This window comes from Anthonomus grandis, chromosome 8, assembly GCF_022605725.1.
Source record: "Anthonomus grandis grandis chromosome 8, icAntGran1.3, whole genome shotgun sequence".
NCBI classification, from domain to species: domain Eukaryota; kingdom Metazoa; phylum Arthropoda; class Insecta; order Coleoptera; family Curculionidae; genus Anthonomus; species Anthonomus grandis.
Genome location: NC_065553.1, coordinates 16,963,771 through 16,983,906, shown reverse-complemented (window position 1 = coordinate 16,983,906; position 20,136 = coordinate 16,963,771). Strand labels below are relative to the sequence as shown.

The 20,136-nt window shown below is 30.0% G+C and overlaps 1 protein-coding gene across 2 annotated transcripts in view; it reads left to right on the top strand.

The window, feature by feature from the left end:
* The first annotated feature begins 16,416 nt into the window (after window positions 1–16,416).
* The window catches only part of LOC126739495 (discoidin domain-containing receptor 2-like), a 93,755-nt gene continuing 90,035 nt past the window's right edge, over window positions 16,417–20,136 (top strand). Inside the window, exon 1 of one of the 2 annotated variants that reach the window (XM_050445197.1) lies at window positions 16,417–16,635. In XM_050445197.1, coding sequence (XP_050301154.1) covers window positions 16,512–16,635 — 124 coding nt within the window. In that variant the 5' untranslated portion in view covers window positions 16,417–16,511. Of the gene's footprint in view, window positions 16,636–17,937; window positions 18,208–20,136 lie in introns of those variants that run through there. The other variant, XM_050445199.1, reaches the window with a different exon arrangement.

Genomic DNA, 20,136 nt, shown 5'->3' with positions numbered 1-20,136 from the left:
TATGGCGTTTAAGAGGTCATTAAGTGAATTTTCTAAAAAGGAATAACTTTCCATTAGTTACTCACAAATATCTAAAACTTTAACTTGAGCTTCGTAAAATGAAAAAGTATTGCTAATATTAAATATTGACTTATGGATTTCTTCGAGATCTCTATTAAATGTTTGTTCGTCTATTTGCAATTTTTGTATTGTCGTATTAAAATATTTATGACCGATGTAGTGACAGAGATTTGCTTTTTTAGTAAATTTTCTAGTTGATGTTCATCTTCAGTAACTTTATTTATGCAATTATTAATATATTCGCCATCGGAGGCGTCCAGATTTCCCGTTATGGATTTCCAAATGGTGCCAATGCCGTTGGCAAGTCCTCGTTTTTCCCTAAAAGCGTATTTATTTGTACCCGCAAAGATTTCTCTCTGCTTAATATTTACTGAATCAGAAATTTGTCTAAGAATACTAACGTGTATTTGTATTTCAGCTCGAAATGCGATTAATCTGGGTTCTTGGACGTAAATGAATGAATCTTGCAATTCATTCAAAAACTTTTCGTTATTAACAATGGCTTGCTTAATTTCACTTAAGTCTTTGTACACTAGAAGTGTCCATTTTTCGTTAGATATTTTGATAGAAGCTTCTTCGTGGAAAAATATCCCAAGCGTATTATTAAATTGGGCTAAGATAATCGACAGGAAGGTGGATAGTCTGGAAAGAACAAAGCCTTATTCAAAATAGGGTTTAAGTCTATCGAAGTTAACTTTAGAAATTTGTTTAGTACGGGGATTTAATAACATAGCGGAATTTCGGAAAACTTCGGTTATTTCAAACGGGCCATTAAATTTGTTTTCAGATTTACTTTTGATCTGAGATTCCCTAACATATACTCTTTCACCGACATTATACTCTTTGCTTGTTGTAGGACTGGTTTGATCAAATCTAACTTTAGTTTTTTCTTTTATATGATTAGTTTTGGCACGTGCGATTTTATAATAATATTCCATTCGACTATTGAGATCTCTGACGTATTTTGAAATTAATTTTTCTTGGTTATATAGAGATTCAGAGGGTCTACTTGAGGTAAGTTCGTAAGGTGTAAAACCGTGCGTCTTATTTTTTGTGTTATTATAGCACATTACCGCGTAGGGTAGTACATTAAACGGATGTTCTGTGGAATTTTTCAGCTTTCAGCTCGAATCATTTTTGCTAATGTAGCATAAAATCGTTCCAAAGAACCATTAGATTGTGGATGGTTTACGCCGGAAAAAGTTAATTTTATATCGTACAGTTCACACAGGTCTTTTACCAAGTTGTTGTCAAATTCACGTCCATAGTCACAATGTATGCGAAGTGGAGTTCCGTAGTGTTGGAAAAATACAAGTAGGGTATTCACGATGGTGGAGGCCTTTTTGTCGCTTATAGGGTAAGCTTGCGTAAACTTAGTTAGTTCATCTCGAATCGTAAGTGCATGATGTCGCGTGGGGTATTCGAAAATAACGATGTTGATCCGCTCGAAAGGAGTTTTTGGGGTTTCTGTAATTATTAAGGGGCTACTAAGATTTTTCCTACAAATTTTGACTTTCTGACAGATTTCACAACATTTGATTATTTTTGTCTAAATAAAATTAGTCATTTTCAGAAGAATATTCATCGTATTGATGTGGATAATCGAAGTCGTCGATATTTACGCTATCAGTAAAGGAATTATTTTTGAAATTAACATGATGGGTCCGCTGTTGATTTTGCCAAAAATTAGGATTTCTTGTATAATCTAAGGATCGGAAATTGTTGCTTTCGGGTGCATTAGGGTTTCTTTGAAAATTGGGAAAGGTTCTTGGTTGTTGAGTTTGTGGAGAAGAAAGTTGTCTTTGAAAGTTTGGAATGCTGTTTCGTGAAAATTTTGGCCTTTGGTTTTGTTGATAATTGGGTCTTTGATTTTGTTGGGATCGACATTCAGAGGTCATATGACCTAAACGGCCATAATAGGACACAGAGGAATTTGAGGTTGGGTCCTCATTGGCTGCACTGGTTTTGAAGGTATTTGTGTTCTCTGAGATTTCTGGGTTTCAAAGTCTTTTCTAATACGAGTATGTACTTCTACGAGGTTACGGGGATTTCCTGCTCTTATTATTTGTCCTAATCTAGGTTCAAGTGCCGTAAGGAGAGTATTTAATGCCATTGTTTCGACAAGGTTATTTTGCGCGACTTTTTGATCATTAGTAAGATTAGCAGCTTTTTGAATACTTGATAACATTTTCGCATTAAGTACTTGAACACGATTATTAAAGGTTAAAGCGGATTCGCTGGGTGTTTGACGTAATCTTTGTAAATCCTGAATAAGGGATGTGAGATTTCTAGGATCTCCAAAGTGCAAATTTAGTAATTGTTTAATTTCATTATAACTAGCTGTATTTCGGGACTTTATTAGCTGTGCTGCTCTTCCCTTGAGTTTATTTTTGACATGTATAGTTAACAGAAGTTTCTGATTATTATTGGCCTTTTTAAATGCACAATCACACGCATTTAAAAAGGAGCACAAAGAAATTTGGTCACCTTCAAATTCTGGGACAATAGAAATATTTCTGAAAGTTTATATGGTTTTACTTCCTTTTCACGTGTTGCTTGAGAGCAAGTTTCAGGCATTTTTATTTATTTATGTTATTAAAGCTCTTATAATAAAATTGAAATTTAATTAAAATTAATTATTGCAAAATTCTCTAGTAATTCTTATAATTTATTTATTTTTTTTTATTTGCTTATTGTAAAGGAAATTGACTTAAACTTAATTTTCTCTAAAGTTAATTAAAATTGAAAATTATTAATAATAAGGTTAGTATTGGCAAATTGTTAAATGACGTATGGTTTAAATCGTACAGTATTTCACCAAAATATTACAACAATAATAATAAAATAACGAGATGATTCGATTATCGTCTGATATCGATACCGTTCTCTAGATCGGGCTGTCAGGGGTTTCACTCGGTGTTCCCTCCACAGCTCTCTGAGTGAGGACGTCTTTTGTTTCTGGTTCGTTTTCTTTAAAGGATTGGAATCCACCACTAATGACGTTGAAGAATCCTACCGACTGCGCCAGTTGTTAAAACTTGAAAAGCTCTTTTATATTTTCAAAAACAATATTTTTACTTTAAATTATATTTATTCAAAAATTAAACGGACAGAGTAACGTGCTTAAATTTATTATATTACTACTGTGCTTTTTATTGGAAAACATCCTATTTATATTTAAAATTGATTGCTTAATTGGCATATCTCACGGTAAGTTCCATATTTCCAAATATGCTGAGTAAGTTCCGACGGTCGTTGCTATTGCGACACCGTGGGATCTTGACCTGTTACATAAGGTCAATATAATCGCATATAACATAGTGTTTAAGTGTTTTAATTCAAAAACTGCTTAGGTTGCCTAAATTAGGATAATAAATTTCTACATCTTTAAGTCACCTACTACATAGATATCCCATTTTAAATAGTTATCTAATCTAATTCTGAAATATTTTATTTTTTGTGCTTCTGGAATTAAAATGTCTAAATATATTTTAGGTAATCCCATTTTTGACAAGTGGCTTGTAAATATCCAATAATTTGTTGAGAATGCTTCAAGAACAGTTCTATATCTATACTGTTAACAGAGTCCCATAAATCATCAGAGTAAAATATGACAGTAGAATAGCTGTTTATTCGCCCTGAACTACTACTTTTTAGCAAATCATTGACATAGATATATATAAAATACTTTTTATTTCATTTAACAAGTTGGTTTTTAGTTCTTAAATAGCTTTCGATTATTAAGTTCAAAAATTAAGATCCTCTAGTTCCATATAGCACAGAGACCCCAAGCATTTCTAAAACTACTTTCAGTTTTTAAGACATTATCTATATCCGAGCTTAAGTTATAAGCAATCACTTCCAAATGACTAAGACATTGATTAAAATACAAAAATATAGTAAATACCCTAACAAATGCAAGCATAGCAAATGTACAGCTATAGGTAAAAAAAACAAATATTCTATAACTCTGTATCATAAATTTTTCTTTTGTGTTTTTTTTTTATAAAATTGGTTTATTCCGAATTTCATATTAAATGAAACAAATATCAGTGTTAATATACTAGAAATCTTAAATTGATCATTCATTAAAACAGATATTTAGATATTTTTATTAAAATTGCTTGTATCCTAAATAAAAATAGAAACGCCAACAAAATTAGAAGCAACCTATAAAACTATTCGAAATTTAATTATGAGTAAAATTAGGATAAAAATGGATAAATATTTCTGATCAATTTATATATTTAATGTAATTGAAAAAACAAGTATAAAGGAAATGAAATCCGCTATGAAAAATTTGAAAATTATTTAAGGTGACTCAAATAGTGTCATAAGTCGGGGGTGCCTTTGACACAGTAGGCAACCGTTTATTGAATAAAGTTAATATATTTTTATGTATCATATATTTCATATATCTTTTGAAAACAGTGAGTTTCCTAAAAATTGCAAAATACCTACCATTTTACCAGCTCCTAAAGATTTCAATAGAAAACGTTCTAGTTAGTAAGTCCGTAATACGGTTTCAGCTTATGAAAAATTACTTGAATTTTATAATATTAATAAAATATTTAATAAGTCGCTTTATTAGAATTATTCTTGTTCTAAATCATTTGATTTTTTTTAAATAGATTTCCTTAAATTGATATATGCTTTGACTTCTTTCGTAATCGTAATGAATACTAAAGACTTGAAATAAAAATTGAGAAATTTGGTATATAAAAATCCACTTTTAACTATATAAAAAATATAACTTTATACAACAAATTTAAATCATTACTGATTAAAATTATTCCAGGCTAAATAATCGCAAGATAATAAGATAAAAGGATAGCGATTTATAAATATAAGCATATTAATATTTCAAGGCAAATAAGAAAAAAAATGGTGTAGATTAACAACTGGCAAAAAGTTGATATTTAGTCAATTATTCGACAGTTAGATATATCATAGATATAATAATCTCAGAAAAGAGTGCTGAAATGAAGTTCAATTTATAAAAAAATTAAAATTTATAAGAAAAATACAAAAACCCAAATAAATGGCAAAAAATTAAAGTTTAACTGGTTTTTAAATATAATTGCTCATTTAGGATACGAATAATAATAAGCTGTTTCCCTATCATAAAGACAAGAAGTAATGCATTTCGATGTAATTTAAACTGCAATTAGAAAATGAAATGATGTTTTAATAAATTATTAAAATATAACATTTAATCCAAATATAGATAATTTAATAAAAAATTTATATTATCCATAGTAGACCCAATGTTCTCAGACTATAAAAATCCTATTCTATAAATTTAGTTAGTTATTTTACCAGTATTAGACAGCTTCAATTACAAATTACCGTGGAGTTGTATTATATATTTTTAGTTCTTTTTTAATAAATTTAAGTAAATAATAATTTACTTTACCTTTTTTGTATACCACAATTTTTTTTGTTTATAGCGCGAATATAATATCACCCAAAACCGCAAGAATACAAAGTAAAAGCAAAATAATTACAAAATGCCTAGCTTTACCCTTGCCATAAATATTTTACACATAACTTCGTTAATTAACATTCCAGCTGTGGAAGCCATTATAATTTTGCTACTCTGCAAATGCCATTAGAGCATCTTTACATACACCACCGCAATTTAGTATTTAAAATGAATATTTTTTTTTGTAAATTTGGGTTTTTATGCAACAAAAAATAATATTTTTTACTCAAGAACGTAAGTAAATTTATGCATTTTAACTACCATGCAGTTGAAATTTACCTTATCAAACTTATTTGCTAATAATACTCAAACATGCTGCGATTAACATCTCTACAGAGAAAAATGACATTCTAAAATGAACGTTATACGCTTGATATTACACGAAAACATGCAATGTTGCTTGTTCTTTCCAGATATTTTTGAATTATTAAAGTTTATTGGCGTGGCGACACTTTTTTTTTGCTCGTTGAGGATTTATACATTTAAAGGTAAATTGACATTTTTTTAATTAAAAAACATAAATTATCTATATACATATTTGAAGACCTTTTATATATGACAATTTTCTTTTATGACTATTTGAATAACCTATTTTTTTTATAATTTAACTTTGAATGATAAAACCAAATAATAAATATACAGGGTGATTTTCAACCTATACGCATAAACTTGGGAAATGATAGCTGATAAGTAATAATGAGTAATAATGAAAAAAAAAAGTAGTAAAATATTTTTAGCTTTGGAGATATCTATATTTTTTTAAATAAAAAACGTGTATTTTTTAACGTGTTTATATTAAACTAATTTAAAGCAACTGTTCGAAGTTGTTTTCATTATTTTCGATACATACTTGAGCTCGTCGAATCCATGAAGACGTACATGCACGGACCAAACCAGGCTGTAGGCGAATTGCATCACTGGCAGCGTTTATGTGATGTCGTAGCTCTTGCTCACTATCAACTTTCTTTACATACACCATTGTTTTCATATGACCCCACAAATAAAAGTCTAATGGATTAAGGTCAGGCGAGCGAGGGGGCCACCCAACTGAACCATCACGGCCTATCTATCGTCCGGGAAACAGGCGATCTAAATGTTGTCGCGCTGGTCGTAAAAAATGTGGTGGAGCACCATCATGAAGAAACCACATGTTCTGCCTAATGTTGAGATTCACATTTTCAAGGAGCACTGGTAAATTGTTGCGCAAAAATTCTAAATACCGAGCACCAGTCAAATGATTTTCCAGAATAAAAGGTCCGATGAGCATTCCGTTCAGAATTCCAGCCCATACGTTTACAGAAAAACGTTGTTGAAAGTATGTTCTCCATGTAATATGCGGATTTTCCAAAGCCCAGTAATGAGTGTGAAAATTGAAAATTCCATTGCGCGTAACATTTGCCTCATTCGTAACTAAAATGTTCATGGTAAAGTTTGGGCTTAACTGCTGGTGATGTAACAACTACTCACAAAAGTGTACTCGAAGCGGCAAATCTCTGGAAGTAGGTCTTGTACCTTCTGCACATAAAACGGGTACAGCAACTCGTGCCTTAAAATTTGCCAACTTGTAGATTGCGATATTCCAAATCGCGCTGCAATTGTCCTAGTGCTAATTCCAGGTTGTTCTCCGATAACTTCTAAATATCCTCCTCCAGGTTTAGAGTGTGCCTAGGTCTAATAGCTCCTACATCTTATCCAGGCCGCGGCCGCAAATTGCCAGTTTCTCTACCCCGCTGAATAACACGTGAAAGAAAGCCCCACGTCTCGGGTGATATCTTCGGGCAAATCTTTGGGCATACAGATCAGCTGCTGCCACTGCATTCTGATGCGTTTCTCCGTAAATCAAAACTGTCAACAAGTTCTTCGTTTGTAAAAATGTGCGCCATTACATTTAACGCTTTTATTTTGTTCGTGTGAAAATAACGATCGAAAACGATCACAGCCACCAACAAATTAAGTACTGCTAAAGATTCCAAACAACAAATTCCAAATTATGACTTGTTTATTATCAGTTATTAATAAACAAAATAAGTTCGTCTGATACACGTTCTGTTGATATTTGTTTAACTTTATTTCGGAAACCAAAAATATTTCACTACATTTTTCTCATTATTACTCGTTATTGATCTTTATCTACCATTTCCCAAGTTTATGCGCATGGGTTGAAAATCACCCTGTATAAATGCATAATGATCTTTTTTTTTTAATTTTAATACAAAAAAATTACTTGCTTGGTGTTTGCATAACTTTAAAGGGTATGACCCACATTTTTCTTCTATAACTATTTAAAGACTGCAGACGCGAGCAAAATAATCATCCCTCCTTACGACAAGCCCAGAAATGCCGTTATTCCAGCAATGCCAAAGCGAAGGTGAGAGTTAACAGGACTTTTTACTTACCGAGGCATTTAAAGCGTCATAAAGTTGAGTGGAATTATTTTTGTGACAAGCTCTGGGATTTTATGCCCTAAGCGAGATATTATTTCGTTCGTTTTAAATTCCGTTAGGTTAAAATTTGGTATTGATATAATGCATTATTAATGGAGATAGATAGTTTTAATGGAAATTTGCATAGAAAATGCCCTAAATAAGAGCTATATATTTTTTTAACATTTTAGGTTGACATGTTAACTTTTAGAAAAAACTTCTAATTAAAAGTTTATATTCGGTCGGTTTCTAGATACTTTAAATGGGTATATATAAATATGTAAATGGGTTATAAATTGGTTAGTCATCTATAAATTAAATCATTAAATAATATGTTAGAGCGAGTAGAAGATGTGTAATAATAATAATATTTATAACAATAATAATAAGCAATACTTATTTTACCATTGCTTCACAGCTATTTTTTACTATTAAAAATGTAGCAATAACCATTGGTTGAGAAAAAAAAATTCCACATTACACCTTGCCCCAAATTAGTAGGACTCATTTAATCCAGATTCTTCATACTATCATACTTTTTTATAAACATTTTTGAATTGAATCTGGTAGTGAAAATCTGCTTTGTTTAAATTATTAAAACGAATTAATTACAATAGTAAAAATAAGTAATAGGGTTTCTTAACGGAAAAAATATAAGAACTCTTAAAAGGATTTTCCGAAGGATACCCACCGGGCAATTTATGAATTATTGTAGTTATTGACATTTGTGAAACCAGGGAGCCAATAGTATTCTGATCTGACTAACCGTCTGACAATCCGTCAGACTATTTGTTAACTTTGACTGGAATATATATATTATTAGTAAAATAAATACTTATCTAATTAGATGTATTAGCGATAATAGTTTTTTAAATAACTTTAACCTGTGTAAATCCTAGTTTATATGGCTGTTAAAATAATGCCCAAACATCTTGCGTTGTTATACTTGTTTAACATTCAAAGTGAATTATTCTTACTTGGAAATATAATCCTAATTAAACTATTAGGTTTAAAGGTATTCTTATACAGTGAAAAAGGAAAATACATAGTTATTTCTTTACTTATTGTTAGAAGGTTACTGTTAAACTAAATTACAATTTCACTTATACCATACTCACCTGCATAAATGATTTAAAAAACCAAATTTTTGTTGAATTTTATTCATTTACTGGTTTTAGAAAAATAGATGCCGTACCGGTATTTGCTTGTGCATATATATTTTTTATCTCAAATTCTGGTCTTTAATCATCAAAGCTAATTTTGAGCTAATTATTGTGAAGTAGATACTAAACATACCCTATTATATTATTTGATTAATTTAATTTAAAGAATGTTGACTTACTTTTAAGTGTACTGAAAAATTCATAATCTGTAGATTCCAAAAGTTTTTTGATTCTTTTGATTTTTACTTACATGGATTACTGTAATTGTTTTTTTTCTTAATATTTTTATTAATATCTATATTGTTTATATCTCATTAAAATATTTTTATATTATTTTTAAAAACTATTTGCAAAGCGACACAGGTGGTTATTAGAATGGATCAGTTCTGAATTCTGTATTGTTTAATTTTGTTAGTAGGAAAATACATTAGTACTTTTTCCATTTTATTTAAATCTTTATAGTGTAAAATAGTAAAAATAATTATAATAATTTGAAAGTTTTTAAAATTGAAATAATTTAGTGGCGACTTTTTCTTTAAGATTATTGGTTTAACATTTTCTTAAAAAATTGTATTTTTAAAAAACTGCATGATTTATTATTTTTTAATTTTTTATGAAATAAATAGCCTAGGATACAAAGCAAATATACGGTTTGTTTATATATTATTTTATATATAATTATATTTTACTTATTAAGTTTATCGTGCGAAGTTACTGTTATTTTTTATATTAAAGCAAAAAGTTAAAAATCTATTTACAATAAAAAAAGAGTGTTTAAGGTATTTTAAGAAATTAAATTAAATTTAAGGATATAAAACTTGATTTCAGAAAAACTTTCAAGTAAATTATTTGGTATTATAGTATTCAGTAGATCTAATGACAAAAATTACATAGAGGAAAATTACATGAGTGGCAGGTGCAAAATTTAAAGCAAAGTACTAAATTCCTATTGTGAAGAATGAAGAAGAGAATATAATGGTCTAAGGATATTTTTCTCGATCTAGGATAATCATGCAACTAGAGAATCAAATGAAGCGCTTTTAATACAAAGAAATATTGGAAAATCTAAAGCCATCAATTTCAAAAGAGGCTATACCATTGTGATGACTTTTTTAATAGGATGATGGTAATAGGCAATAATTTGAAACATTCTTCTAATCCAGATAGCCAGACGTAAATCTCATTGTCCCTAACAATCTACATTGAGACGTCTTAGATCTCCGGATTTGGACACAAACTGACATTACAAATCCACAGCAATAGTTTAATATCATAAAATTAGAGTGGTGGTGAATTCGCCTAGAAACTCTTTAAAAATTGGTTGCCTCTACGCCTTGAAGATGCTAAATTAACGCATATTCTACAAAATTCTATAAAAAAGTATCTATTATTATGAATATTATTTGTTTTTTATAAAATAATAAATGTTTTCATATTTACCTTTAACATTTCTAACTTTAACTTAGAAATTCCTTATTATTTAAAAGTCAAACATCTTGAAAAAACAACTTGTTTATAAAATGAAATATACATTGCAAGTAAAATTATTTACATTCTTAATAACGCCTAGCAAAGAGCTAACAAACAAAATAATAAAAATATAAGACAGGTCTTTGTACCGGCCGCCAATTAGCCAGAAGGAGATATCTTAGTAAAAAAACAAGTTGAAAAAAAAAAGACGATATTCTACGTGTTACAGTTCAGTGTTTCTAACGAGCAGCATCACAAGAGATGGAGTAACTACAGAGCCGTGCTGACAATAGCTCGCCTGAATATATAATGACGACATTTTGTCTGCAAATGTGCAGTTTCATAAGAAGCTTCAGATGCGTGCATACGCCATTTTTAAAAGGATAAAGGGGCCTTGTTAGCGATGTGTTTTCTGCTTTTTTTCCCCCTTTACATATCATTTTCAGTATTTTGAAGTGTGTCGTTATTTAAAACTGATAGCAGTGCTATTTTTAGTTGGCTCGTTTACTTGCAAGGGTTTGATGTAACGTTTAAATATATTTAATTAGTGAATGATAATTATGTAATAATAGACAAAATATATCAAACTTAAAAAAAATTTAATGTGTGTGTTATTTTTCGTACCTCAGTTAATATGTTTGTGTAATTTTTGCGTTTGTTGTATATAGGTCAAAAAAAACTACTTCAGATAATCAATTATGTATTTTGTCGACGTTTTAATCTTTATGAGATTATCTTCAGGATTATATATTGTAGATCATCCTCGTTAAAAATAATAATTTTATTATCATAATTAATTTAGGAAAATAGTCTAAAACAAATTTTATAATTTGACAAAAACACGAAATACTAAATACCAATAAATACTTTTTGAGGTAGAGCATCGTCATTTAGTCTCCTGTGAATATTTAAGTAATAAGTTATTTTATTAATTATATTATGTTATCAATTTAAAAAAATTCTTACAAGATCAATATTTACTACTGCTTAAAGAAGTTTAAAAATATCCTCCATTTAAAGTTAATAAAATTTAAGGCGAGTTAATACCATTTTTAATATAAAAAAAGATACATTTATTAAGAATATTATGTTGCACGGACACTTCAAATAGATTCTTACTACAATGAAGTATAAATTGAAATTAATATATTTTTTAATTCACAAAATATGCCTTAAAAATGTTGTACTATTTATTTATCAACAAAAATAACTTTATATAATAATAAGGTTATTATTATATTTTATATAATATATAAGGTTTTAAAAGTTTGATGAAAATAATAATACTATCCTTTTTCACACATTTTTTATAATATGCTACCATCAGGTGCTGAAAATAATTAAGTATCACTTTTAATATTATTTAAATATTAAAATGACTAATAATATAAATATATTATTATACCTAAATAATTATGAAAAAAAAAGTTTCAATTTTATCAGTTATCTTTATGAAGCTTATTTATTATTAAAAAAAAAAGTATACAATAATAACTTTAGCCTTAATATTTCTTGGTAAACAATATTTTTAATAATTTAGCCTTTTCAATATCATAAGTTCCCTAAATGTTACGTGCTTCGCCTCCGCCTACGGGCTTCTAAAAAATAAAAAACACCCACTTCAAACTCAGTGAAATGCTATCAAGGTTTTTTTCTAATTTGTTATTTCTTGTTTCTGCGTCCACAGATCCTCCCACTTTACTTTTGTCATTTATTTATCTGTATTCAATTCGTATACACATATATTTATAGGATAAAATTGACCGTTGATATATTATTCATGCTCTATATCTTCCAACAATATTTTTTACGTTCCCATTTGTTGCCGTAATAAACTTGTATTTTATAAAATAGGCTTGTAAATGTTTTTTTCCCTATATTTCATATTTGTATTAAGAAATTATTATAGCTGATTTTTGGCTTATAAGAATAATTAACATATAGACAGATCATGAATACGATTTTTTAAGTATAATTTAGAAGAAGTTCATTTTTCAGGCGAAAATTCATTTTCCAAAGTTTCGAGCAGTTTCGGAATTACTTTAAACATAATCGACTACTACAGACTTAAAGTCCTATAATTAGTACTACTCTAAAAATATAACTACAAATGCAAATATTTTAATTGTATGAATAGATGAACTAATTAAGTCAGCAACAAGATCAATATATTATTAAAACCAAACAACCTAACTGGTTAAAAATTTCATAAACAAATAATATTGATAAAAAACTAATTGTTTTAAAAAAATACCTAAAAGTTTTTTTTTGACATTCATGCTCGAATAAAGGAAATTTGCATTATATCAAAAAATGATCCATTGGCTTAGTTCTGAAGTAAAAATTGCAAAAAAAGGAGAAACGTTGCCTTACAAACATTTAAACAATGTAGAACAAATATAAGTTGAAGTATTTATAATTAATGTTGAAACCTAGTTAAAACTGAAAATAAATCTAAAAGTATTATATTAATATTTTAATCTAAGTATTATATTAATTTCCTCTGTTTACAAAATTATTTTGCTAAAACATAGAGGTCTGTTTTCAATATGAACATCAATACTAATTAAAACTTTACCTTATTATCCCATTTATCAAACTCTGACGCCTCCAGTAATTTTTTTGGCTTATTTTGACGAAATATTTATACTGTTTTAACATTATTAGTTTTTAAATTATGGTTTATAATTAATAGGGTTCAACTGAAGATTTTTAAAACTGTTTTTCACTTCGTTCTTTTGCAATGATGTCTGTTTTAGCACCAATGATCTTTCAGCGTGTGATTTTGGCAGGTATTGAGGCTTATATTTCACAATTTGAAAAACTCTTTAGACAAAATAATCGTGGTTTGATAAAAGTTGCGTCAAGGCAGTCTAAAAAATTAAAATGCCGCAGTCAAAAACAGAAATGCATGCAATCAAAAAATCAATTCATAACTTCAAAGAAAAAGATAGTGAGAGAGTAAAGACTGATCTTTTCAATTGGCCAAATTAATTAGAATCGTTCTGGTCTGTAGCAAAAGCAGTTGGTCAAGGTTTTTGTTGGTAGTTCCATTGCAACAACTTCAATGGAAAAAAGCGACTTGCACGATCAAATGTTGATATTAAACTCTATCATAGACCCATAGACAAAACGTCACTGACTTTGACAAAAATTTTTAAACAAGATGAAATAAGATTGCTTTAGTCCAAGCAATAATTGACAAGATAATGGAGAAGCTCGTAAGGCAGCACATTTTGAAATACCTGGAATCCACAAAAATTATTAGAGTTTGTTAATATACTCGCCGGCACAAAATTCCGCCACCCTGAAATATTGGCCAATTTTGATGTTTTATAAATTTTTATTTTTTATCATATTCTCACGATTTTGCCATTAGTTTTTAAATACATTTGTTGTGATTTTTTAAAATCATTTTGTAAAGTAGCATTTTTCAATTAGGCTATATTATACAGGAGTGAAACAAACTGTTGTTTTTTCTCGTAATTTCAAAAGACCCTGTAGAAAAATTAAGAGGGATAATTCTGTTTACATACTGTTCCTTGCTGCAAGCTGCAAATTTTTTATTAAAACGCTGATTTAAAGCTTATTTTTAGATAATTAATGTCAAGTTTTCGGTTAAAAATTATCGACGTTGGCTAAGGACGCAATTAATGTGACATAAAGTTTGACAGTGTCAGTTAGACGACAAGGCTCTGGCAGAAGGAGAATGACCACTGCAGCTGATGATCACTTTGTCACCATTAGTTCTTTAAGAGATCGATGATCTACTGCTGTGTGTCTAAAAAATACTTCATGGAGTAAGTGTAAGTGAAAGAACGATACGTAGAAGATTAGCAGAAGCTGGACTTTATTCACGAAGGCTAGCAAGATGTCCACAATTACTTCCTCGGCATCGACAACACCGACTGAGGTTTGCAAGATCGCATTTTGAGTGGACTCTAGAACAATGGGCAAACGTACTATAAATTATTCACAGATGAATCCAGGGTTTGTCTAAGGACGCCGGATGGTCGTAAGCGGGTATACAGACGTAGAAATGAAAGATACGAGTATGCTGACTGCACCATTTCAGAACAAATCTCATATCGGCGCGGTTCAGTCATGATTTGGAAGGGTACTTCTACCGAAGCACGCACCAATCTTGTATTTATTGAAAATGGAGCTCTAACCACCCACCGTTACAATGAGGAAATCCTTCAAGAAGTTGTTGTCCCATTTGCTCCATTCATTGGGAACCAATTTAAGTTAATGCATGATAATGCTAGACCTCACGTTACACATGTAGTGAGCGAATATCTGGATGAAGTTGGACCCCCAAGATTGGAATGGCCCGCATGTAGCCCGGATCTCAACCCAATAAAACATCTTTGGAATTAACTTAAAAGGACCGTTCGTCGTCGTCCTGTACAACCACAAACCTTACAAGACTTACGCTACATTACTAGCGCTGGTCGAAGAATATGAGGCTATTCCTCAAGAAAGAATAAGGAACCTTATTCATTCGATGCCGCGAAGACTGCAAGCTGTTATTGCTGCGAGAGGAGGAAATAGACGCTATTAAAATTGTTTTTCTTTTAATTAACTTTATGATATACCTAGTGTTTATTTCTCCTAATAAAAATACGCTTCAAATCAGCGTTTTAATAAAAAAATTGCAGCTCGCAGCAGAAATGAGATAATGGAATGAATCAAAAATCGAAATGTTTAGAATACATCAAAGATTACAAGGAACAGTATGTAAACAGAATTATCCACCTTAATTTTCCTACAGGGTCTTTTGAAATTACGAGAAAAAACAACAGTTTGTTTTACTCCTGTATAATATAGCCTAATCGAAAAATGCTACTTTACAAAATGATTTTAAAAAATCACAACAAATGTATCTAAAAACTGATGGCAAAATCGTGAGAATCTGATAAAAAATAAAAAAATTATAAAACATCAAACTTGGCCAATATTTCAGGGTGGCGGAATATTGTGCCGGCGAGTGTATATTTAGACCGAAGCTATGAAGTAATATGATTAATTTAGTATAATAGCTCTGAATATTAAAGTATGAAAGTATGAAAAGCTCTTAAACACATTGAATTCTGATGACTTGCCAGCCACTCTTATTGATGGCCTTTTTCGAGAGTCGATCCATTCAGGTTATTAATTAATGTTGGTGTTCTTTAGGATGCATCTTGTCTCCCTGCCCTTTTCTATTTATGTATTAACAACCTTCTCGACAAGCCTTCTAATTTACAGCTTTGCTGATGACAGGACATTGGTGTGTTCCTTCAAGTCGTTCCTCGTCAATTATTTTGACAGGAAGATGCAACTCATGACTATCAAGTATCATTTAAAATGTCGGTATATTGGAAAACCTTTTTAGAGACAAGTGCAAGTCTGTGTAATAAGCTCCTATAGCACGTCTTTTCTTATCATTACAACTTGCAGAATTTTAAGAACAATAACAGACAAATAATCACGCAGTAGTGGCTCTACTCGTAATACAAGCAGAGTGCCTTAGAGTTTGACTTATTGTGCCAGTGTTCTCCAAAAAAAAAAGAATAATAAAAATTGCCAATATTACCATAATACTATAAACGCCAAGATAAGGCAGAAAAATACACTACTTAGTAGTTTTTCCAGTCTTAAAAGGAGATGTAAAAAATTACTGTTAATGGGTCAATGAAACCTTAAGTTTTCCGTATTCACAGGCCTGTTGCGCACCTAGAGCCTACTTACTACCCCCTGAACGTAACATGCAAAAGGTCCTACTGGCCGAATTCGACGCTCGGTTCAGTTTAACGCGACGAGCGGTGCGTGAGAGACGTCGCGAATTGAAGCGTCGAAAATATGGCCGTCGACGACGCATCGGCGTCACCGTCGTAACGGCGCCGCCGTCAAAGATACGTCATCGCCATGACGACAGGAAGACGCTGCCGGTGTCACCGGGTCCTGGTGCCCCTAGGTGATATTCGGAAAAATTTAATGGTACTCTTCGTAATTGGCTTAATGGTTGGCGACGGGGATGGACTTGATATAGGTTGGTATTGTTTTCCACAAATATTCATTTTTTGTATATATGTGGGGTTTTTGGGACAGTAGAAATACTCGGTCACACTGCAAAAACAGCTAAAAAAGTAATAATTTTTTCCAAGAATAATGCGCTTGCCTTTCCCAATTGTTTATACAAAGCACAATTTATAAAATGTATACATATTAATATTTCTTAACAATTTTGCTAACCTACATACTTATACAATTTCCTTATTCTAAGTATATTATATTCTACAGTATCCTAAGTACATACCTATACTACAACGCTCTAAACTTTTTTTATTTATAATTTTCGCAAAAAATTCAAGTTACTACAAGTACTATTATAAATATGTATCCTAAAAATAAGGAAATAGCCATCCAATTAATTTATGCTCATAATTTTTTTTAATATACAAATATGTTCTTTATATATCTTTCTTTTTGATTATTTTAAATATTTATGTGTAAATGTACATTCTTGATTATACATTAATTGATCTAAAATATTGTTTTGATCAATAATAAAATTTTATAAATATAAAAAGTATATTTTCAGATTATATATTGTTTTTAGTAAATTAAAACTGCTAATCAGGAATCAACTTTTCATCAGTATACGTAATTTACACAAATCATATAGAAAACACGGGAATCGTATACATTTAAGTTATGCTTTAAAGATTATTTACTAGTTTTTTTATAATAATAATTTTTACTGTTACTTTGAATAATATTACGTAAACTTTAGAAACTTTTATTCAACAAGGTCTAATAGCATATAATACTGGTATTATTAAAATACTATGTAAGTATATTTATATTTTTAAGTACGATATAAAACCCAGAATATTTTATTATAAAATTGAATTGACTTCACCGAGCAAATAATGTAGAAGTACGTAATAGGCGTAATTTACATATTTAAGTAAAGGCTATTACATGAAATTTATTATAATCGAAATAACATAAACGTAAAATACATATTTAAATATTTTTTTGAAAATTGTCTATTGTTCTTAGTATGATCATACTTTTATTTTAAAACATGTTTTCGAATTTTATTTATGTATAATAATTAAGAATTTCTTGGCAAGCAAAAGCATACAAAAGTATCTAAAACTCAAAATTTGCACTCAATATACTGAAATATAATAATGAAAATAATAATAAATAATATATTAATAATATATAATAAATAATAATAATAATAATTGTAATGATATACCTTTAGTTTTACATAAATGACAATATAGGAATCAAATAGAAAATGTGTGACGCTCTCTTACATAACCGCACTATTTGTTAGCGCACCGCTAAATCATAATTGTTAAAATCTATTAATCGCGCATGTACTACACATATTTGGTATATTCTGGGCACTTTTACCAGCAAGGTAAAAGCAGAGACAATTGACTAGCAATCGGGTTAAGAACGACGTGAGTGCCGGATCTAACAATTTTACGAAACCTAAAATAAGGACCTTTTTAATTAGTATTTGGTTGTGAGAGCAAGGCTTATGAAGTTGGTAGTTATATAAAGGGACGTCCCTATCTACAGTGAAGACAGAAGACCATTGGTAAGTGCCCTTTACTTCAAACATTTAAAACCAAGTGTGTATGTAACGTACAATTCCTTTGAACCATATCATTTACTAAAATACAGTCCACTATTACATTTTCTTATTATATCTTCATGGTTGTGCGTTAACATTTTGGTGCCTTCGACCGTATAAAATAAAAAAAAATTAAAAAATTAAAAATAATAATTGTAGTCTCCAAAACATATAAACAAGTTTTTTTTCAAAACTATTCTAAAAATTTTACGTAGTGTGTAGTGCAATCCGTACTCCGCTCAAAGCGCTGCGCGCACCGGTACTCGTCATTCGTTCGTTTCCGATCCTTTCTGAATGTCTCTCAAAAAACCGATCACCGCTCGTCAGTGACATTGAAATTTATTTTAGACGAGTAAATTATCATCCCGCGGCAGAAATTGTCCCGCGTTTTACTGCATTTCACAGTCTCGACTCCGGTCAATTCGCACCGCGAGGCTCTGAATTTAAGCTTTAGTATAGTGTAGCAGATTTGATCCCAAAACTTATTTATTTTCTTTTCGCGTACTTTTCAAGTGACTTATTTTTATTATAGCCTTAGATTATTGGTTTTTATGGTAATTTAAGTAGGTATAGCTATAAAAAAAAAAAAAAAAAAAAAATGTCTTTAAAAAAGGCAATTCAGAAACGAGATGTGCTTACTAATAGCATAGCTGAATGTCATCGTTTCGCTAAAGAGTCTGAAAAAAGTCCGCAATACATGGAGCACTTTAAAGTTAGGTATACCGATTTGGATGAAATTTATGAAAAATTTGGAGAGTACCATAATTCTGTCATTATGGCAATCCCAGAAGATTCTGATGAGGATTATAAAACTCAAGACAAAATTCAGAAAGATGTTGTGAAGAATTATTACGAATGTAAAATGATTTACAACAAACTTTGCTTGCAAACCGATCAATCTTCTTCCAATGTTGTTCGAGTTGAATCAAATGTTAAATTGCATAAATTAAGTGTGCCTACCTTTAAGGGTGATCCGAAATTTTGGCCAACATTTTTTGATTTGTATAACCAAATTGTTCACGACAATGATAACATAGGCAATGTTCAAAAACTACAGTATTTATTTTCTTTTCTTGAAGGAGAGCCTTTGAAACTGTTAACAGGCATTGCTATCACAGATGATAACTATAATATCGCATACAATAAATTAATCAGTCGTTATCAAAATAAACGGCTTATGGCTTCTAATGCAATTCATGCAATAATGTCAGTTACACTAAGAAATGATAGCTCGAAAGAACTAAGAAATTTGATTGATACATTTTCAGAGTCTTTAGCAGTCTTGAATGCTCTCGGATTTCAAACAAAAAACTGGGACTTTTTACTGTTTTTTATTCTACTAGAGAAAATAGATATACCTACAAGAACAAGTTTTGAAATAGAATTTAGTCAAGTTGAAATTCCAAAATATGAGACTTTATATTTATTTTTGGAAAATAAATGTAAAGCTTTAGAGTCTTTGCAACATTCTATATCTAATAAATCTAACAAATCTTATTTTCAGCCAAATACCAAACAAAATATATACCCGAATTTCAAATCCAATAATAAACCCTCTACTGCCTTTTCAGCCTACGTATCTAATAACAATGCTTTACCTAATCCTAACATTAAGTGTTTTCTTTGTAATGCCTTACATGTACTTACAAAATGCACAAAATTCGCAGAACAAAATTCGCAAGATCGCCTTTCATTTGTTAAGCAGAAGAAACTTTGTTTAAACTGCTTACACCCATCTCATTCTGTTCAAAATTGTTCTTCAACATATCGTTGTAAGACATGCAATGGTAAACACCATACATTAATTCATATGTCTAAAAATATTTCTGAACCTAATGCTTCAAACCTACCCTCCTGTTCTACTACTAATTCTGCCACAACCCACCAAACTAA